We start from the raw sequence: 20,168 nt of genomic DNA on the forward strand, positions 1-20,168 counted from the left end.
AATTACAGACATGTGCCACTGTTCCTCTCTTGGAATACACTTAACTGGTGAACACTGGGCAGCTCAAAGGGAAAGAGTCCGATTCACGATCTTTTAAAGACTCCTGAGATTCTTTTGCTTCTGAATGGACGCTGAAGGCATGCCTGGTGAGACATTTACTCTTAGGGCAGTATATTAAGGACTTGGCTCACCCCTGTGATCTAGCACAGGGACATGGAGAGTTCAGGGCCAGTCTGCGTCCAACCTGGTGATCCTGTCTCAAAATACGGAAGTGGGGTCCGAGGAGATGGATCAGAGATTTGGAGCACTGCTGCAGAGGACTTGGGTCTGATTCCCAGCACCTACATGGTGGCTCGTGACTCTAGTTCCAGGAGACCTGAAGTCTTCTGACCTCCAAAGATACTAGGCGTGTACATGGTGCGCATACACACATGTAGACAAGACATATGAACAAAGTTCCTTTAAAAATGTTTAATGAAAGCAGCCCCCTACCTGGGTGTTGTGGTACACACTTAATCCTAGCACTTGGGAGGCAGAAGTGGGTAGATGGGTAGCTGAGGTGGAGGCCAGCGTGGGCTACATGAGACCCCTTTTCTCAAAAGAGTCACCCTAGCAGGTCTCAAACTCACCATCTTGCCTCAGCTTTTCTGGTGCTGAGATCCTGACCTCAGGTTTGATCACATACTGTTGGTATGCACAGGATGCCAGAAAGAAAGTCACAGTGGCCTGCCGTGGGGCAGGCAGGAAGAGCCAGCTTCTCTCAGGCCTTTTTTATGGAAATTCTCCCCCCCCCCCCTTTTTTTTTTCTTTTCCAAGACAGGCTTTCTCTGTAGCCTTGGCTGCCTTGGAACTCACTCTAGACCAGACTAGCTTTGAACTCATAGACCAGACTGGCTTCGAACTCAGAGATCCACCTGCCTCTGCCTCCTGAATGCTGGGATTAATAGGCATGTGCCACCATACCTAGTGGAAATTGTTTTCTCTTTCTTTTTTCTTTTGTTTTTTTTTTTTTTTTTTGAGACAAGATTTCCCTGTGTATTCCTGGCTGTCCTAGAACTGACAGAGATCTGCCTGCCTCTGCCTCCTGAGTGCTACTGTGTGGAAATTCTTGAGAGTGGCTATTACAAGGTGCAAATGTCTTTCATCCTTACTATTACTCCTACACATCAACACTGAGAGAGACATGTTAGGCTCTTGTGTGGGCATGCTAGTGCATGGAGAGTGGAGAGCCTTGTGTGCTGTTCCTCAAGAATGTTCACGGTCTTGGCCTGAAGCTGCCCAGTGAGCCCAGGGATCTTGTCTTTACTAACTAGTATCAGGGTTACAAGTTTGCACCACCAGGCTTCGATTTTTTTCCTTACAGATTTTAAGGTGGGGTCTCACTGTGTGGCCCTGGCTAGTCTGGAACTGGCTGTGCAGTCCAGTGTGACTGGAACTCAGACATCTGCCTGATGGCATTAAAGGCCTGCGCCACAGGCTTCTTGTGTTGTTTTGTGTTTGAGACAAGCTCTCACTGTGTGGCTCTAGCTGGCCTGGAACTCACTGAGACCTTCCTGCCTCTGCCTCCCAAGTACTGGGATTGATGGCGAGGGTGTGGTGTGCTGGGAAAAGCGCCCTCTCCAACGTGCACGCAGGCTCTTCACAGCCCTCCAGGCTTCTCCCCAGGCCCCACCCACTATGCACTGAGCAAATCCCACGTGGGTTCTGGGGATAGAATCTTTGAGCTTGTGGCACTTTACTGAACTCGCTCCCCAGCCCCAAAGGAAAAGTCAGCGGATGCACTTCGAACAAGCCTGAGTTGGTATATACCTTATTTGTGCGTGACCATAATTTGAATCAAGGTTTACTCCGCAACCGGACCAGACCGCCGCAAGCTGCGGGCAAAGCTGGAGCAGAAACTCCCCCCCACCCCTTCCCCGGCCTTCCCGTCTCTAGGAAGATCAGTTGGGCATAGCGTGAGCCGCCACAGCAGGAAGGGGCCCCAGAGCCGCGGAGCTGAACTAGGGAGTGGGGTCTGGGGCGCTGCTCCAGTGCTGCCGGGAGGGGGCGCTGCCCCCTCAGCACCAGCCGGGCGAGCTGGTCTCCGGAGGGGGCGCCCGTCCCGCGCGGCTTCCCGGGAAGTTTCAAGTTTGAAAGTCTGGCGCTGAGGCCCGGGCTTCCGGAGCCGTAGCGGAGCGGAGGACTGGCCGGCGAGGCGCCATGGAGCAGGAGGGGGCGGCGCGCCAGGTGAACCAAGCGCGCGCAGCGGCAGCGTTTGCGGCCCAGGGCACCCCGCGCTCTCATCTTCCCTCCGGCCTCTCTGCCTGAGCCCTAGGTTAAGACTTTCTGGTCCCCGGGTTTCCGACATGACGGAGATCCAGCCGAGCAACATGTGGAATGTGCCATGGGCGGGGATGGGCGGCAAGTTCCTTAAAATTAGGTCTTTTAGAGACTTTCAGGCGGGTGGGAGTTTGCCAGGAGCGCAGAGGTTGGGGTGCCGGCCCTCCCAGAGGAGTCCGGGGCGGGGCGGGGGGAGGGGAGACAAGACTGTGAGAGCAGTGGGCGTTGTCCCCAACACACCACACCCACAGGCAAGAACACGCCACCAGAGGCTTTGAGCTCAGCAAAGGGCTGGGAACGTGGGTCCACCGAAGGCCCGCAGTGTGTAGGGGTTCGAATTTGATGTGTCACTTAAGGTGGGAGAGAAGTAATGTTCTACCCTAGGGCAGCTAGAGGTAGGAGCGGGACATGATGGCATCCCAGTGTCAAGTCAGGACAAGAGGTGAGGGCGAAGCGTGGTAGACAGGCGCTCCTCAGTCATTCAGGCAGCCTATAGGTTTGGCGCTCACCCCTCCCAGTACCCTTCCTCCGGAGATTCCTCTTGGCCTGTCTAGCTTGTACACATTTTCCGATTTCCTGTGAGCCTCCGCCCTGCAGCAACAGCGAGGTGACTCAGGACCCTGGTGGCCAGCAATCCCCCAGCTCTGTGAGGGCTTTGTTTGCTCAGGCCTTTGGCTCTGGCCTTCTTGCCTGGGGCGGTCAAAGGATTTCCTGAGCCTCGCCCTTGCCCTCTGACAACTAAGGCAGGACCAGCCAGCCTAGCTGAGGCCTGGGCTTGGGAGGTTGGGGGACCCCCTAAACTGAGTAGCCATTCTTTCATGGGGCTCAGGATATGGAACACAGAGAGGTAAGAAGGATAAAATAGGGTGGCTTCCAGGATCCTTGGAATGGGAAGGGGGGGGTCAGCGGTCAGCCTCTGAGAAAGAGGTTTACCTCCATGCCTCTGATCTGCTACGCAGTCATGGGGTCTTTTATTTCCTGCCAGATCCCATCAGCTCTGCTTCTGCCACACTGTCTAAGGCAGAAGAAACAAGTTTTGGGCCCCTGGCTGCCTCCTGCATGTGACCTTGAGTGAATTTTTTGCATGTATTACCTCCCAGATTCATCTTGGTTCTGGGACCTAGAGAAAGCAGTGTAGCTGCCTGAGAGAGAATGGGGTTCTTCATTACACGGTGGCGGAGCCTCTGTGTTGCTTGTGTGAGTTCTTGCTCCTGGATGAAGTGAGAATGAGAACAGCATGTGTGGATCTGTGGCAGAGCTCTTGCTTAGCGGGCTCCAGGCCCTGGCTTTCCCCGGTACCACAAAAAAGCAACTGCACAGACGAGTAGGCAATTCAATGTGTTGTTGGAGTGCTTTGATCTAGAACTCGGTACCCAGAAAGCACCATGGGAACCTGGTCTGTTTTCTCTCTCCCTTCTCTGAGAGAGAGACAGGCGAGCTCTCCGCAGAGTTCTGAGACACCCTGGAGCCAGGCCTATTGCATCTGTGCCCCCTTCGCTGTGGCGGTGGGTAAGCTAAGGCCTCTCTGCCCTTTGCAGCCTGGGACTGGCCAGAGGGCCCCCGAGGATGAGAAAGAGACCCTTCGTCGAGCTATCCAGAAGGAGCTGAAGATCAAGCAGGGCGTGGAGAACATGCGGCGTGTGGCCACGGACCGACGCCACCTGGGCCACGTGCAGCAGCTGCTGAGGGCCTCCAACCGCCGCCTGGAGCAGTTGCACGGCGAGCTTCGGGAGCTGCATGCCCAGGTTCTGCTGCCGGCCTCAGCCGGTGAGTGAGGAGTCTGCCCAGAGCCCAGGGAGCAGGAGATCTGTGAACACCCTGATCCTGGCCTTGGCTCTGACCACTAGGCAAGAGCACCTGGCCGCCCTGTATCATCCATGTTGCCGATACAGCCAGGAAAGAAGGGAAGAGAGAGCCCTTCACCAAGGTCTGGACTCTGGTGGTAGGATCATGTGTCCCTACCAATTTTTGCAGAGCCAGTGGCCTCAGGACCACAGCCACCACGGACAGAGCAGGCAAGAGCTCGGCACTTGGAGGCTTTACAAAGGCAGCTTCAGGTAGAGCTGAAGGTGAAGCAGGGGGCCGAGAACATGATTCACACCTGTGCCAGCGGCACCGCCAAGGTAAGTAGCTAGTCTCTGATGGGGAGGCACAGGCCTGGCTTCCAACCTACATGATGGGAGGCACTTAGCTCTCAGGTATGAAGAGTGCAAAGCCAGGCCCTGTGCCAGTAGAGCAATGCCAACCCAGCCCTGGCTCTTCGTCTAGTGCAGAGCTACAATTGGGTGGGTGAGGCAAGTTTCCAGTCCACACTCTGTCGGAAAGGCCCAACAGAAGTCTAGCAGAATAGCCACCCGGCTGCCAGTCCCAGCTCCTTTCCACTCTACATGTTCCATCCCACAGGGTGCCCTAACACTTAGCTCTCCCCATCCCCATCACCTCATTCAACAAGGGAGGCTTGTAGGAGTTTGAACCTTGGTATAAGAGGAGGCTCAGCTCCAGGCCCTGGTGGTCTGCTGTTATCCCGGATCTGATGGGGCGAGTGTCACGCTGTAGGAGAGGAAGCTCCTGGCAGCTGCCCAGCAGATGTTCAAGGACAGCCAGCTGAAAGTGGCGCTGCTGCGAATGAAGATAAGCAGCCTGGAGGCCAGCGGCCCTCCAGAGCCAGGTGAGGCCTCAGAGGAGGGAGGGTGGCGCCCCGGGGCCAGGGCTAAGGGCTCAGCTCACCTCCTCCCTGCAGGCCCCGACTTGCTGGTGGAGGAGCTGCAGCACCGGCTTCGAATTGAGGCTGCTGTGGCTGCAGGGGCCAAGAATGTGGTGAAGCTGCTTGGTGGCCAGAGAATGCAGGATCGCAAGGCACTGACTGAGGTCAGGCTGTGTCCCCCAGCTCGCTGCTCTTCCTACGGCTCTCTTAACTCTGTCCACCTGCTAGCGGTGCCTGCACCAAGGGCTTTCTGCCCGTGTAGGGCAGCAGTGAAGAACTCAAGGCATGGCTTGACCCCTTCAACCAACACCCCGTGTCTGTCTCTGCCTGCGTCTCCTTTGTAGGCCCAGGCCCAGCTCCAGGAATCTTCCCAGAAACTGGACCTCCTTCGACTGGCCCTGGAATTGCTCCTGGAGAAGTTGCCTCCCACCCACTCTCTGCGCAGCAGGGTGACCCGAGAGCTTCGGACGGTCCTGCTTGGGAACCCCCAGCCTTTGGGGACACTTGTGAAACCCATTGCCCTGACAGGTAGGTAGCAAGGATTCCCTCTCACTTCAGAGGGCCCCTTACCCTTTGGAGAGGCTCTGGAAGCATTTTAGGAAAGGGTTTGGTCCTACTGTGTGACCTTGGATAGCTCACATTCCTACTCTGATTCTCAGTTTATCCATCTGTAACAGAAATGATAGTGGCTGGTCGTGGTGGCGCAGACCTTTAACTCCAGAGCTCAGGAGGCAGAAGCAGGTGGGTCTCTGAGTTCTGGCCTGGTCTGTATAGTGAATCTCAGACTAGCCAGAGCTACACAGAGAGGCCCTAAGTAAAGAAATGATAGAAATGTTAGTAGCGCTGACTCATAGGGTTGCTTTGTAAACGGAATGACTTGTGACTGCTTCAGCAGTGAGCGGTCAGAGCTTGGCCAATGTGGATGTGATTTAAATGACTAAGGAGTAAAGCAACAGTCAGCGCACTCCCCTGGCAGCCTTGGGGGCCTGGGCAGCTTAAGCTATCAGAAGGTTCTTTGTTGCCCTGGCTGTCCTGGAACTCACTGTGTGGACCAGGCTGACTCAGAGATCCTCTTGCCCCTGCCTCCCCAGCGCTGGGATTAAAGCGTGCGCCGCCACCATGAAGCCAGAAAGTTCTTTCATATGGAGCAAAGGTCTGTGTGCTTGTAGCAGGAGCTCACTGACAGGCAAGCGGTCATGTGAGCTGCAGGCTAGAGCTTGGCTGATGCCTGCTGCAGAACACAGCGAATGGGGTTTCTCAGAGCCCTGTTCTGTGTGGGCCCTTCACCTGGTCTTGGATCATCAAGGGGGGCTCCCTAGAAGAGGCAGAGTTCGAGCTTGACCTTGGTGCCTCATGACTTATAGTCAAGTCAACAAGTTGAGAAAACAGAGAGGGAGCCTGTTTCTATAAAGGCAAAGAATTGCCAGTCGTGGTGGCATATGTCTGTAATCCCAGCACTCAGGAAGGCAGAGGCAGGTGGATGGCAGTGAGTTTGAGGCCAGCCTGGTCTACAAAGCGAGTCCAGGACAGCTAAGGCTATACAGAGAAATCCTATCTCAAAAAGCCAAAAAAAAAAAAAAAAAAAAAAAAAAAGCAAAGAATTTTAGACTAGGGATTAGCCATGGGAGAGATTTGGTTAAGTTCTTGCCTAGTGTGCATGAAGCACTGGGTTCCATCCCCAGCACCATATAAACTGGTTATGGTAGCACACACCTATTATCCAAGGCCCTGGGAAGTGAGGCAGGAGGATCAGGAGTTCTTTAGTTACAGAGCTTTAAAAAGCCGAGAATCTATAGCCTAGTTTGTGGCTGACGCTCCATTTCCTAAGGTGTGTATATTGCCTGGACACCACCCTTAGTGTCTCTGTAAGGTCTTCAGGCCCAGTCTAGCAAAAAGGTGTTCCCAGACTCAGGCTTTGTCCTCAGGAGCTCCTGGCTTTCCACTGCTTCCTCTCCTTTCTTCTACCCTTTGAGACAAAACTCCCGGTGATCTCATATTAACCATATTCTGTCTGCCTTCAGGACTCACCCTTACTGTTCAGATGGGAACAAATGGGGTGGGCCACCAGCCTGCTGCTCGTGGCCCCAGGCTCCTGTGCACTTGAGGCCGTGGTGGTCCCCAGGCCCTGAGCTCACGGCAGCAGCTTGCCCCACCCCGTGGCTCCACACAGCTCTGCAGGAAGTCCTGTTCTTGCAGTGCTGCTGTGTCCTGCCCCCGCACAGGCGCCATCATGCTGAGCATGGTGGGTGTCTACCAAGGCCTGGTGTGGACATGGTTTAGATCAGCTGCTCCTAACACCAACCTTCCTAGAGCAGGTGGCATCCCTCTGGGGTCCCGTGGCCCATTGGCTGCGGCTCCTGACAAAGTGCCCTTCCGACTCCCAACCAGGCACCCTGCAGGTTCGCCTCCTGGGCTGTGAACAACTGCTGATGGCTGTGCCTGGACGTTCTCCCATGGCTGTCCTGGCAGGTAGCCCGTCTGAGGGCTGGCTCCGAACCAGGTCCAGGCAGCAGCGTGCTGGAGGTGAACTAGCCAGTGAGTAAGGGGGATCCATAGAAGGTGGTGGGGCCCCCGTTCTGGATAAGCCCTGAATCCAAGCCTTGTCACCACAGGTGAGGTACTGGCTGTGCTGAAGATTGACAACCGTGTTGTGGGCCAGACAGGATGGGGACAGGTGGCTGAGAAATCCTGGGACCAGGCTTTTACCATCTCCTTGAACCGAGTAAGGCTGGCCTTTGTGTGGACAGGGTTAGCTGTGGGCTACAGAGAAGGAGGCCACTCAGGTGAGGGCTGATGCCAAGCCCCAGCCCTCAGCCTGGTCTTTCCCACATAGGCCCGAGAGCTGGAGATCGGGGTTCACTGGCGGGACTGGCGACAGTTGTGTGGTGTGGCCTTCCTGAAGCTGGAGGACTTCCTGGACAATGCCTGTCACCAACTTTCTCTCAGCCTGGTGCCTCAGGGGCGGCTCTTTGCTGAGGTTCCCACTGACCCTTGACCTCTAACAGAGGGTCTTTAGGACTGATGCTTTGGGTTGGGGAGATGGCTCAGTGGATAGCGTGTGCTTACTGTGCAAGCATGAGGACCTGCATGCAGGCCCCTAGCATCCATGCAAAAACCAGGTGTGGTGGCGAGTCTATAACTGCACAGCTTGCAGAAATGGATCCCCGGGCTCACTGGCCAGCCAGTCTAGCCGAAACAGTGAGTTCTAGGTTCTGTGGGAGATCCTGTCTCAAAAACTAAGGTGTAAGGCAGACACCCCAGTATGGTGTCAACCTCTGACTACATAGCTGAGCATGCCTGCATGTATGTGTGCATGCACTGTAAAGACTGGCACCTCATGCCAATGTGGGAATTAGGGACTGGAGATAGCTCCACAGGGAGGCTCACACCTCTGTACTGACTTGGCCCTGCCTCGTCTGTCACCTTGAGTAGGTGCCTCTTCTGTGGGCCTCAGTCTCCCCACTGGTACCAGTGAGGATGAGCCTCTCATACTGTTTCATTCTAATGTTATGATAAAATTCAGACCGAAAGCAGCTGAAGGGAGGGAAGGGCTTACTTTAATGTACAAATTTACAGCCTAGCTTTTTTCTTTTTCTTTTTTTGTTGTTTGTTTTGTTTTTGTTGTGTTTTTCTGAGACAGGGTTTCTCTTCATAGCCCTGACTGTCCTAGAACTTGTTCTGTAGAGCAGGCTGGCGTGGAACTCACAGAGATCCACCTCCTTTTTTCTCCTAAGTCCTGGGATCAAAAGTGTGCTTACAGCTTATCTTGAAGGAAGTTGGGACAGAAACTTAATAAGCAGGAACTTAAAGCAGAAACCAGGAGGAACCCTGTTTGCTGGCTTGCTCTCCGCCTCCCTCAGAAAACTATCTCGTGTTGTGAGCTCTTTTGTAGCCCAGAACCACCCCCTAGGGATAGTGCCACCCACAGTGTGCTAGATCTCTCCAGACATGCCCACAAGCCATGTAGTCCAGGCAGTTCCTCTCCGAGGATTCTAGGTGTGTCATATTGACAGTTAAAGCTAACTAGGCTGCCTCTACGGCTGAGACTGGGAGCTGGCACTTGGGGGCTAGCCCTGGCTAGCCAGGCTTCAGCTCTGTCCATGTCCCTTTAGGTAACTTTCTGCGAACCTGTCATTGAAAGGAGGCCTCGGCTGCAGAGGCAGAGACGCATTTTCTCTAAGCGTAGAGGTATGGAGGGCGGGGACTGTGTGAGGAGAGGGTTAGGCTGACCATCATCGTGATGGTGAGGCCGAGGCCCCATCTGCCTTGTCCAGGCCAGGACTTCCTGAGGGCTTCCCAGATGAACCTCAGCATGGCAGCCTGGGGGCGCCTGGTCATGAGCCTGCTGCCCCCCTGCAGCTCACCGAGCACAGTCAGTCCCCCTAAAGGGTGGCCTCCAGGGGGAGCCTGCGGGACCTCCACCTCCGCCTCCCCCAGGTGAGCCACCTGTCCCTGACCGTGCACTTCTCTGCTGCTTCCAGGTTCTGTGGGTGTTTTGTCTTCTGCCTCCCGCTCACCCTCTGAGCCTCCCTGTCCTTTCACTTGGCCATGGCCCTCCCACTTCTGCCTGGGCCGAGACCCCCCCTTTTTTATTTTTTATTTTTTGGTTTATAGAGACAGGGTTTCTCTGTGTAGCCTTGGCTGTCCTGGATTTACTTTGTAGACCAGGCTGACCTCGAACTCATAGAGATCCGCCTGCCTCTGCCTCCCGGAATGCTGGGATTTCAGGTGTGCACCTTGCCCGGCTTCTCCTTCACACAGTGGCTTCCTGCCCACAAAGACTCTCTCAGGAAAAGACATGAAGCCTCCACCCAAGCCCCCGCGCCTCTATCTGCTTCAAGAACCATCCTCGGGGACTCCTGTAAGGGATTCTGGAGGTCGGGCAGACCCAGAGGCTGCCAGGAGGAAAGGAGGGGCAGCACTCTGCTCAGGCCTGAACCCATCTGTTCTCATAGAGCTTCAAGCGCCCCCACATGGACTCTAGAACTGGAGCAGTGCCCACCATGGGGGCCTTACCCACCAGGTACTCACTGGCTTTCATTCGTTCAGAGACTTCTGTGGTTTTGTTTGTTTGTTTTTTTAAAGATTTATTTATTATTTATATAACATTCTACCTGCACACCAGATCTTACTATAGATGGTTATGAGCCACCATATGGTTGCTGGGAATTGAACTCAGGACCTTTGGAAGAGCAGACAGTGCTCTTAACCTCTGAGCCATCTCTCCAGCCCAGCACACAACTTTTTAGTGATTCCTTTATGTTTTATGCCTGTTGGTGTTTTGCCTGCAAGTATGGCTGTGTGAGGGTGCAGATCCGATGGAAGCAGAGTTACAGACAGTTGTGAGCTGCCATGTGGGTGCTGGGAGTCGAGCCTGGGTCCTTTGGAAGAGCGGCCAGTGCTCTTTTGAACCATCTTTCTGGTGGAACACAACTTTTTGGGAGGTGGTTCTCTCAGTCCACTTCTGGATTTTTTTTTTTTTTTTAAGGAAAGATTTATTGGATGGAGGTGGAGAGAGAAAGAGAGAGGAAAGGAAAGAGAGAGACATGGTAGGGGTCCCCAGGAAAGAAAGCAAGGTAGAGAGAGCAGGAGAGGAGAGTAACAGAGGTAGGTAAGAGGGCAGTCCACTTCATTTCTGAGGCAGGGTTGCATTATTTCTGCGACTGTGCTTGCTGCTCACATACTTGAACTTCCAGCCTGCTCCTCTCCACCTCCCACCTCGCCTGAGGAATGCTGGGGCTGGGGCTTCAGATGTGTGCCAGCCATTGCATCTGGTCCTTTCTTTCTCTCTCTTTCTCTTCCTTCCTTCTTCCTTCCTTTCTCCCTTCCTTCCTTCTTCCTTCCTTCCTTCCTTTCTTTCTTTCTTTCTTTCTTTCTTTCTTTCTCTCTTTCTTCCTTCCTTCTTACTTTCTTTCTTTCTCTTCCTTCCTTCTTCCTTTCTTCCTTCCTTTCTCCCTTTCTTCCTTACTTTCTTTTTCTTTCTTTCTTTCTTTGTCTCCCTTCCTTCCTTCCTTCCTTCCTTCCTTCTCTCTCTCTCTCTCTCTCTCTCTCTCTCTCTCTCTCTCTCTTTCTTCCTGTCTCTCTCTCTCTCTGTGTGCACTGTTGGCTCTCTTGGAACTTGCCTTGTAGAGCAGGCTGGCCTTGAATTCACAGAGATGGCCTGTCTCTGCCTCTGGAGTACTGGGATTAAAAATCTGCACCACCAGGGACTGGAGAGATGACTCAGAGGTTAAGAACACTGGTGGTTTCTTCCAAAGGTCCTGAGTTCAATTCCCAGCAACCACATGGTGGCTTATAACCATCTATAGTGGGATCTGGTGCCTCTTCTGGTACACAGGTACACATGTAGACTGAGTGCTGTATAAGTAATAAATTAATTAACTAAAAAAATGTGTACCACCACTGCCTGGCTTTCATCTGGCTTTTCTAAAGTGGGTTTTGGGCATGGAAGTTAAGCCATTTTACCTGCCTGAGACTTACTCTTTTTAAAAATAAGGTCTTACTGTATAGCTGGCCTTGAACTTGTGACTCTCCTGGGTCTGCAGTCTTGGCGCACCACCACTTACTCATTGTACCCATTAGTTGGCAGCTCACCCCCTGGCTCTTTGGGTTTATAAACTGGCTTGCTCAATGTCTTCTTTCTGTGGTGAATGCAGTGGGGATAGCCTAGGCGGGGACAGGAAGGCCTGACCTCGGTCCTAGTCAGCTCCCTACTCCCTTTCTGTCTTGCAGGAAACCCCCCAGACTTCAGGACTTCCGATGCTTGGCTGTACTGGGCCGGGGACACTTTGGGAAGGTAGTGACTTGAGGGTGGTGCAGTGTGGTCAGTGGGTGGGTGAGCCTGAGCACATTAGCTAGGAGACGCTGCGATGTGGGGTGCTGTGTGGGGAGGTGAAGGCTCTCTTTCCTTCCTACCCAGAGCCCAACTCTTTCTGGTCCCCAGGTCCTCCTGGTCCAGTACAAAGGAACAGGAAAATACTACGCTATCAAGGCACTGAAGAAGCAGGAAGTGCTGGGCCGGGATGAGATTGACAGGTTGTATAACTGAGAAGTATCTGATGCTGGAACCCTTGGGTGGCTGGCCTGGGCTCCAGAAGGTAGATTAAGAGCCAGGTTCAGGTTCACTTTTTGGCACTGGGAAAACCCTCTCATCTTTTAGCACCTCAGGCTGCTCATCTGTAAGTAGGATCATGGTAGTTTTGCAGGTTTGAAGCCTTCCCCGTCTGTGATCCATCAACTTGCTACCTTAGCACTTTGAGTACCCATTCAGCCAGAGGTGTTGGGTGGGTGTCAGGGCAGGGCCCCTGGAGGTTCCATTCCATGTTCTCCCTTGCAGCCTGTACTGTGAGAAGCGGATCCTGGAGGCTGTGGGTTGCACAGGGCACCCCTTCCTGCTGTCCCTTCTTGCCTGCTTCCAGACCTCCAGCCATGCCTGCTTTGTTACTGAGTTTGTGCCCGGAGGAGATCTCATGATGCAGATCCACGAGGATGTCTTTCCTGAGCCCCAGGCCTGGTGGGTTCCCTGGTTACTTGACACTTGCTCCCTTTTGGGTAGGGAGTACCAACAAGACAAATAGCACAGGTTGGAGGAGACTTGGTGGAACATTACAGCATCTGGCAACTTCTTTGGCATAGTTGTGGATGGGCTCTGTCATCACAGTTTTGTAAGGTTGCTCCAGGGGTGGGAACCATGCTTGCACACCCCCAGCATGGGGTGGTGGCGGCAATCATGCACTTCGTGCTCTGTTAATGCAGTCAAACTCAGCGCATCAACGCTGACCCTAGTGCGACCCTGAGATCCTCATTTGATGGTGTGTATGTGTGGCTATGTGCAAGTGTGTGCAGGAGCCCTCAGCGGCCAGAAGAGGGTGCCAGATCTCTTGGAGCTGGAGTGGCAGGTTGTTGAGAGCCACCTGATAAGAGACCCAGTTTGGGCTGGGAACTGGGGCAAGGAGTAGTCCTTCCTCTTAAATGCTGGGCCAACTCCCCAGCCTCTCAGATCCTGAGTTGAGGGAAAGTCATGATGATTATCCCCCACGGGCTGCCCTACTGGGCATTGAACCCAGGACTTAGTGTATGGCAGGCAAGTGCTCTTACCACTGAGCCACATCCCCAGCCTGCCCGCCCTCTGTGTTTTTTCAAGGCAGGGTTTCTCTGTGTAGCCTTGCCTGTTCTGGAACTTGCTCTGTAGACAGGCTGGCCTTGAACTCACAGAGATCTATCTGTCGCCTTGGCCTCCTGTTGCCACCATCACCACTGACACAGCCACCAGCCTTCTGTTTTGTTTTTTTTTTTTTTTTTTTTTTTTTTTTTAGTTTTTAGGGTTTTTTTTGTTTGTTTGTTTTGTTTTGAAACAGGGTTTCACTGTGTAGCTTTGGCTGTCCTGAACTCACTTTGTAGACCAGGCTCGCCTTGGGATTAAAGGTGGCATGCACCACCAGGCCAGGCTGTTTGTGTTTTTGAAAGAGGGTTCCACAACATAGGCCAGGCTGGCCTCAAACTTGCTGTTGCCCTGCCTCAGCCTCCCAGGTGGCTGGGGTTATAGCCCTATACCACTAGATCCACTGGCTCTGCCGTGCTTGAGCCCAGAAAGAACAGGTCACTAATATATGGCAACCCTGGGATTCTTTGGGCCCTTCCATCCCTGGCACATTACTTTTTCTCCATGCCTGAATCCGGCTGGGCCCTTCTGGTGCCTCCTCGCGCCGGGCCTGAATTCTCTCTGTACCACCCCTCAGCTTCTACCTGGCCTGTGTGGTCCTGGGGCTGCAGTTCCTACATGAGAAGAGGATCATTTACAGGTAGTCTTTGCCCAGGAGATACCAGGGCAGGCCATTCCAGGGTGGGCCTTCGCTCCCCCGTGCTGTTGCTCTGCCCCATCCTCAGCCCTTCTCGGCCCCTCTGACCCGCACCACCCGCCATCAGGGATCTGAAGCTGGATAACCTTCTGCTGGATGCCCAGGGATTCCTCAAGATTGCGGACTTTGGACTATGCAAGGAAGGTGGGCCCCGCCCTGGAATCACATCCTCCTGCCTTGCCCAGGCCAGCCAGAAATCTCTTCACTCATGCTGTCCAGGCTCCCCAACCCTGGCCTTGATTCGTGACCCATGTTTAGGGGAACAGCTGTGAATATGAGAATTCTGGCTCTTCCTAATTTGTCAGAAAAATCTGACAAAGTTAGGACTGAAGAGGGCATTTGTTCTCCCTTTTATGGTCTTGGCACATGAGTTTGGCAGAGACAGTTTCCTCTTAGTCACGGGCTGCCCAATGACCTTGGCCTAGAGAGTCTAGGGGACACGCAAGCCTTGTTATTGGTTATCACAGAGGCTGGCAGCAATAGAGAAGTACGTATATATGAATGTATTTGTACTGCTGGATTTAGAGCCACAGTTTCACATATGCTAGGCTGAGTCACACCTCTATCTCTAGACGTGATTTTGTAAATTTTTTGTATTTAAAAATTTTGTGTGAGCCAGGCGCAGTGGCACACACCTATAATCCCAGCACTTAAGCGGCAGAGGCAGGTGGAGCTCTGTGAGTTCAAGGTTAGCCTGCTCTGCAGAGTGAGTTCCAGGACAGCTAAGGCTACATAGAGAAACCCTGTCTTGAAAAAAAACAAAAAACCCAAAACAAAAAATGTTATGTGTATGGGTGTTGTACATATATGTAGGTCTGTGCACCAGATGCACGCTTAGTGCCTGTGGAGGCCTTAAGAGGGCTTCAGATGTCTTGAAACGGAAGTTCTAGACAGTCGCAAGCCATCGTGTGGGTGCTGGGAACCAAACGTAGGTTCTCTCTTAACCCCTGAGCCATCTCTTCAGCTCCCCTCCCACTGATTCTTATAACCGGAGGTTAGACCGAGTGGGCCACACCAAAGCAGGCGCTGGTGTGGATGTTGGTTTGCAGGGATTGGCTTTGGTGACCGGACGAGCACCTTCTGTGGTACCCCAGAGTTCCTGGCCCCCGAAGTTTTGACTCAGGAGGCGTATACTCGGGCTGTGGACTGGTGGGGCCTGGGTGTGCTGCTCTATGAGATGCTAGTGGGTGAGGTAAGTGCAGAGAGGGGCTTCCGGGGTCTCTGGGGTGGGGACAGTGGGAGAGCCTGCACAGCCTGAAGAACCCCATTTCCACAGTGCCCATTCCCAGGGGACACAGAAGAGGAGGTGTTTGAGTGCATCGTTAATGCAGATGTCCCGTATCCCCACTTTCTGTCAGTGCAAGGACTAGAGCTCATTCAGAAGGTGAGTCCCAAGGTCCAGGGCTTGGCGTACCCTGCCAATACCTTGGGGACCTATGGCACAGCTTAAATAAGGTACCCGTGGGGCAGCAAGCACCTGGAGTGGCATGCCCTAAGTTCACACCTGCCCTGCTTCCTGCCAGCTCCTCCAGAAGTGCCCAGAGAAGCGTCTAGGGGCAGGAGAGCGGGATGCCGAGGAGATCAAGGTTCAGGCATTCTTCAGGGTAAGGAGCCAGGACCCAGCCTGGTGAGGTAGGAGGGCTGGGTGACCCCTGCGGTCTGCCGTGCCCACCTTCTCACACTTCTCTACGCTTGATCACAGACCACCAACTGGCAGGCCTTGCTTGCCCGCACCGTCCAGCCCCCCTTCGTGCCTACTCTCTGTGGCCCTGCAGACCTCCGCTACTTCGAGGAAGAGTTCACCTGCCTGCCTCCAACCCTGACCCCGCCAGTCCCCCAGAGTTCCCTCACTGCTCGACAGCAGGCTGCCTTCCGGGACTTTGACTTTGTATCTGAGCAGTTCCTGGAGTCCTGAGGGTCTCTTGACACCCCTGTCAGACTGAGAACCCTCTACTTTTCCATGTGCCCAGGGCCAGGGTATTTAATGAGTGTGTGGGCTCCAGTGGGCGTGGGGCTGCTGCTGGAGGTTTCCCTCGGTGTCCTGGAGTGAGCTGTCTCTAGCCCCCGCTAACACTCTTCTACTTCCTGGTAGTACCCAGGCCAGGAAAGGCCTGACAGCAGCACAGTCCGCTTTGTTTTTTTAATACTTGCCTTTATAGAGCATTAAATTAATAAAACTGTACACTTGAGGTAGCCAGGCCAGGGGTTGTGGAGTGCCCCTCCCCCACTCATGTCCTTTTCTGCCGTGTCTTCCTTGGATGTGTGTGTGTGTCGGGGGGAGGGCTCTGTCTGCTGTCTGGTGAGGGTTGGGAGCCCCGGGAAGGAGTAAAGAGCTCGGGCTGGTTGGGTTGATCCCTAGCTAGCACAGCCTCTGGTTTTCAGGCACAACGGCAGCCTTCTCTCCAGCAGCCCTAGATAGTCTGGCTGCTGCCTTCCTCCTCTTCCTCAGCCCAGAGGGTCTCCCAGGACCCAGAGGGCCAACCACAGAAAAAGTGGGCCAGGTTTCGAGTCAGACCTCTGTCGAAGGGGTTGCTGGCGCGCTGGCGGAGGTACGCGATTCGGTGTGAGGATATGAACTCCCAGGTAGTGGCATTGCTGGCCACCAGGTAGAGGTGCGAGGCCAGGAGCAGGCCAACTACCAAGGAGAAGAAGGAAAGCAGCAGGAAGGTGGCGAACAGGAGCCCCGTAGACCGCAGCCACAGGCCCCAGGGCTGGAAGAAATGGAGGCCAGACCTGGAGGACAGGGATGGAGACCCAGAGCTGAGGAAGGTAGGGGCACCAGGGGGTCCTCGCTCTGTGAGCACCCACGCGCATGCTGTCTACAGTACCTGAGGCACCTACCAGGCCAGGCACAGGCCCCACAGGAGGACCACCAGCTGCAGTGCCAGGAAGGCCACGAAGAGCGGGTGGTTGCGTTCACCCACACAGTTCTCCATCCAGGGGCAGTGGTGGTCATAGCGGCGGACACAGCGGCGGCAGTCACGGCAGTGCCGGGCTCGCAGGGGCTGCTGTGGGCACAGAGCAGAGCTCAGGATCAGTGCTGGCTCCCCTGGTGGGTCGTCATGGGGCAGAGGGCTAATGGCTATAGTCAGGGCCTGGATTCGGCAGGCCTTTCTGCAGGAAGCAAGGCCAAGGTGCCTTTTTTTTTTTTTTTTTTTTTTTTAATGTTTTTTTAGAGGCTTTCTCTGTGTAGCCCTGGCTGTCATGGAACCGCCACTATTAGACCAGGTTGGCCTCAGATCCACCCGTCTGCCTCCTCTAAGTGCTGGAATTAAAGGTGCGCACCACCACGCCTGGCCGCTGCCCCCCCCTTTCGTTAATGCGAGGACCCCCTCCCCCACATGAGTACATGTGGTGGGCATCACCCACCAGCACCAAACAGTATCTGCAGCGCCGAAGTGGGATGGCCTGAGGAACCATGGCTTTCTGTTCCTCTTTGGGCTCCTCCTGAAAATGAGATAAAGGGCATAAGACGGGAGGGAGGTGTGCCTTCCTTGGGAGGCTGATGACGCTTGGGGCATCTCTTCTAGGCGTCACTTGGTTCTGGTTGGGCAGGACTTAGGTCCCGTCTCATGTAAAAGGGAGGTCTGCACAGAGCAGAGTACTGGACACTTGGTGGCCTTTGCAAAGAACGTCTCCTCACTTGGGCCTTGGTGACTTCATCCTTGTAGGAGCAAAAACATAGGGTGAACAAGAGGCTTCCCAAGACGCCCCCACAATGTACGCAGGCTCAGGGCCTCACAGGACACCTTTCTGGGGCCTCGTCTCCCTGCTGGCCAGGGAAAGGGTCTGGACCTCATGGTCCCTGGTTACCTGAGGCTTAGGCTGGGTAGTCACGTAGCCGGGGTCCATGAGTGACACAGCCAGATAGAGCAGCAGGGAGCTCAGCACCAGGAACAGGAAGGTGAGAGGCAGGAACAGCTCCCCTTGCTCTTCCCATTGGCGGAGCTCTGGAGAGGCCAGAGGACAGTAAGGGCCCCAGCAGGAAGGGAAGGAAGGGAAGAGCAAGGAGCACGAGGGGGATGTGGAAGGGGAAAAGGGGCTCTCCCAAAGAGGAAGCCCAGGCTAGGAAGGTCCCAGCCTGTTTAAGCCCATGGTGGTGAATGAGGATTCTGGAGAGGTAGGAGGGCTGAGATGTGAAGGGTCATGTTGACACCAGACAGCTGAGTGTAGACTACCCTAGTACCGGTGGTTGAGAGCAGAGGAAGATTTGAAGGTAGCTGATTCCTGTTGTGAAAACCTGAGGATAAAGGGCAAAAGCAGTGGAGGAGGCTGAGGCTGAGGCAGAGGCCTCGGTGAGGGCTGTTGCTTTGGGCAGGGCAACCCCGGGTAGGGGGCTGCTGGAAGAAATAATGGGGAAAGGAGATGGCTGAGTGAATGCTACCAGGAGAAAATGGGAGGCTTGCTCCTGGCTATAGTGGTGTTCTTTTGGGCAGTTAGTCGTGTCATAGGATTTGGGGAGTTGAGCAGAAAGCCAGTCCTTGAATCTAGTCGATTTCTTGATCTTACTCAGGGAGAGGACAGGAAGCAATATCTGGGAAGGATGGGTGGCGCCCAGGGCCTCTAATCGGTCCTCAGATTTGATGGGCACTGGTGGTCTCTGGATGGACATGTCGGGTGACAGGAAAATCCCAGGATTAACTAGGGACCAACTTGGGTATCAAGCAGAGAGCGGATGGCCTCTGGCCCAACACATGAGAAGGACGCTAGAGGAACTGGCAGAGACGGGGTGAATCTCCATGTGTCTGAGGATTAGGGGGACCCGGTGAGACCCACGCAGGAGGGGAGATTGGGTGAGCTTGGGGTCGCGCGGTGTCTGGCTCACCGGTGTCGTGCAGGAAGAGCACCAGAGTTATTCCCCAGGTCAGCACGGTGTGCCCTGTCCGCACCAGCACCCCTGGGCTGAGCAGCGCCCAGAACGCCATGGCCTTGGACCCCGCCTCAGCCCACCCGGAAGAAGCACGCAGAAGGCGGGGCCATGGGGCAGCGGCAACGCGGGGATTGGTGGTTTGGCATTGGGGGCGGGGCCAGAGAGCCTTAGGGAGACTGTCTATTGGCTGGCAGCCCCGGCCCCTCAGGCCAACAGGTGCCGGAGGAGCAGAGGGGCGGGCCCCGCGCGCACAGACCGTAACTCCCCAACTCCGCCCCGCCGAGGGCCAGGTAACTTTGCAAAGGCAGGGAGGCGGAAGCCTGGGAAGCGCCCCACCTCGGCATGCGCATGCGTGCCGGCCTTTGGCGCCCGGAGGCCACGCGGTGCTCTCAAGGGGTGATGGGCAGGGTTTGCACGAGGGTGCGCCCGCCTTGATGACACACTTGCCTCCTATTCGTTTTCGGATATTGCAAACGGATGATGGGAAAGAAGAGGGTTTGGGGGCTGATTCTGAACACGCATGGCAGTGCCAGGCGTGGAGTCCGAGAACTCTTGCCTTTCGAGGCAAGCTACTGAATTTCTCTGAGCTACTTTCAGTGGGGTTGGTGATAGTACCCTGCTCCCACCTCGGCCCAGACAGACTTTCTCTTGTGTTCCTAGGACCTCGTCCATTCAGCTGACTTCCACTTACTCCCTTCCAGCCCCAACCCCAGTATTCACGCTCTTGGAGAATTGTTTTGGTCAAGAAGACATCCCTTTTTTCTGTAGGGGAATTGACTTCCCAAGGCCAGCATGGCTCTGGAAAGAATGATTGTCCCTCCGCCTTATGTATGTGTGTGTGTGGCGGGGTGGGGGGTGGTATAAAGGGCCAGTCACAGCACTTCATGAGATTACCAAACAGGTTACTAAACTCTACCATTGGTAGAGTTCTTGTCTGGCAAGAACTAAGCCCTGGGTTCGGTCCTCAGCATGGCATAGAGTATGGTGGTGTATGCCTGTAATCTCAACGGGCAGGAGGTAGAGGCAGGAAAACTCAAGGCCATCCTCCAGTGCACATGGGAGAAGGGACTCAAAGCCAACTGTGTGACATGAAAACTTACCTCAAAAAAAGGAGTTGGGCTGCCCACATTTTTAATCCCTGCACTGGAACAGAGGTACACACCTTTAATCCCATGGTTTGGGACACAGAGATGGAGATGGCCAACAGCTGGAGTTCCATGCCAGCGAGAGCTTGCATAGTGAGGCTGTCTCAGGGAGAAAAAATAAAGACAACAACACACACACAAAACCCCTTTTCGTGTGTTTGTGTGTGAGCGCACATGCAGATGCCATGGAAATGAGAGGAAAAGCCCAGCTGTTGTCCTCTCCTGCCACGTGGGTTCTAGAGGCTGATTATTTTGTATGTGTGAGTGTTCTA

General features: G+C 54.4%; 2 protein-coding genes across 9 annotated transcripts; one reads left to right on the forward strand and one right to left on the reverse strand.

Moving 5' to 3' along the window:
* The first annotated feature begins 2,120 nt into the window (after positions 1 to 2,120).
* Pkn3 (protein kinase N3) lies at positions 2,121 to 16,074 on the forward strand. Of its 6 annotated transcripts, none has more exons than XM_021646355.2 (22): positions 2,121 to 2,226; positions 3,858 to 4,086; positions 4,294 to 4,442; positions 4,876 to 4,987; positions 5,060 to 5,187; positions 5,368 to 5,551; positions 7,412 to 7,558; positions 7,636 to 7,745; positions 7,857 to 8,000; positions 9,136 to 9,211; positions 9,298 to 9,460; positions 9,752 to 9,884; positions 9,979 to 10,046; positions 11,756 to 11,819; positions 11,967 to 12,058; positions 12,360 to 12,536; positions 13,762 to 13,824; positions 13,949 to 14,025; positions 14,931 to 15,073; positions 15,158 to 15,265; positions 15,405 to 15,485; positions 15,584 to 16,074. In XM_021646355.2, the coding sequence occupies exons 1-22, from the start codon at positions 2,200 to 2,202 to the stop codon at positions 15,794 to 15,796; spliced, it is 2,688 nt and encodes an 895-aa protein (XP_021502030.1). In that variant the 5' UTR covers positions 2,121 to 2,199; the 3' UTR covers positions 15,797 to 16,074. The 6 variants fall into 6 exon arrangements, with proteins under 6 accessions (XP_021502030.1, XP_021502114.1, XP_021501804.1 ...); XM_021646439.2 differs by having other exon boundaries at positions 9,785 to 9,884; XM_021646518.2 differs by lacking the exon at positions 2,121 to 2,226 and adding an exon at positions 2,611 to 3,166 and having other exon boundaries at positions 9,785 to 9,884.
* On the reverse strand, positions 16,013 to 19,423 carry Zdhhc12 (zinc finger DHHC-type palmitoyltransferase 12). 3 transcript variants are annotated; one of them, XM_060389853.1, is made up of 6 exons: positions 18,707 to 18,863; positions 17,695 to 17,831; positions 17,525 to 17,545; positions 17,251 to 17,328; positions 16,723 to 16,889; positions 16,013 to 16,614 (listed from the first exon to the last, which is right to left on the reverse strand). In XM_060389853.1, the coding sequence occupies exons 1-6, from the start codon at positions 18,804 to 18,806 to the stop codon at positions 16,293 to 16,295; spliced, it is 825 nt and encodes a 274-aa protein (XP_060245836.1). In that variant the 5' UTR covers positions 18,807 to 18,863; the 3' UTR covers positions 16,013 to 16,292. The 3 variants fall into 3 exon arrangements, with proteins under 3 accessions (XP_060245836.1, XP_021502601.1, XP_021502679.1); XM_021647004.2 differs by lacking the exon at positions 17,525 to 17,545 and adding an exon at positions 16,650 to 16,673 and having other exon boundaries at positions 16,327 to 16,618; positions 18,707 to 19,423; XM_021646926.2 differs by lacking the exon at positions 17,525 to 17,545.
* Between the last annotated feature and the right edge of the window lie 745 nt (positions 19,424 to 20,168).

Source organism: Meriones unguiculatus, chromosome 8, assembly GCF_030254825.1.
Source record: "Meriones unguiculatus strain TT.TT164.6M chromosome 8, Bangor_MerUng_6.1, whole genome shotgun sequence".
Taxonomy (NCBI): Eukaryota; Metazoa; Chordata; class Mammalia; order Rodentia; family Muridae; genus Meriones; species Meriones unguiculatus.

Coding starts and splice junctions, on each gene's coding strand:
- Pkn3 (XM_021646129.2), top strand. CDS start 2,200: ATGGAGCAGGAGGGGGCGGCGCGCCAG. Junction 8,001..9,135: donor AGGGGCGGCTCTTTGCTGAG/GTTCCCACTGAC, acceptor ATGTCCCTTTAG/GTAACTTTCTGCGAACCTGT. Junction 15,266..15,404: donor GACTAGAGCTCATTCAGAAG/GTGAGTCCCAAG, acceptor GCTTCCTGCCAG/CTCCTCCAGAAGTGCCCAGA.
- Zdhhc12 (XM_060389853.1), bottom strand. CDS start 18,806: ATGGCGTTCTGGGCGCTGCTCAGCCCAGGGGTGCTGGTGCGGACAGGG. Junction 17,546..17,694: donor CTACCCAGCCTAAGCCTCAG/GTAACCAGGGAC, acceptor TGCTCCTACAAG/GATGAAGTCACCAAGGCCCA. Junction 17,329..17,524: donor ATGAAGTCACCAAGGCCCAA/GTGAGGAGACGT, acceptor TCTCATTTTCAG/GAGGAGCCCAAAGAGGAACA.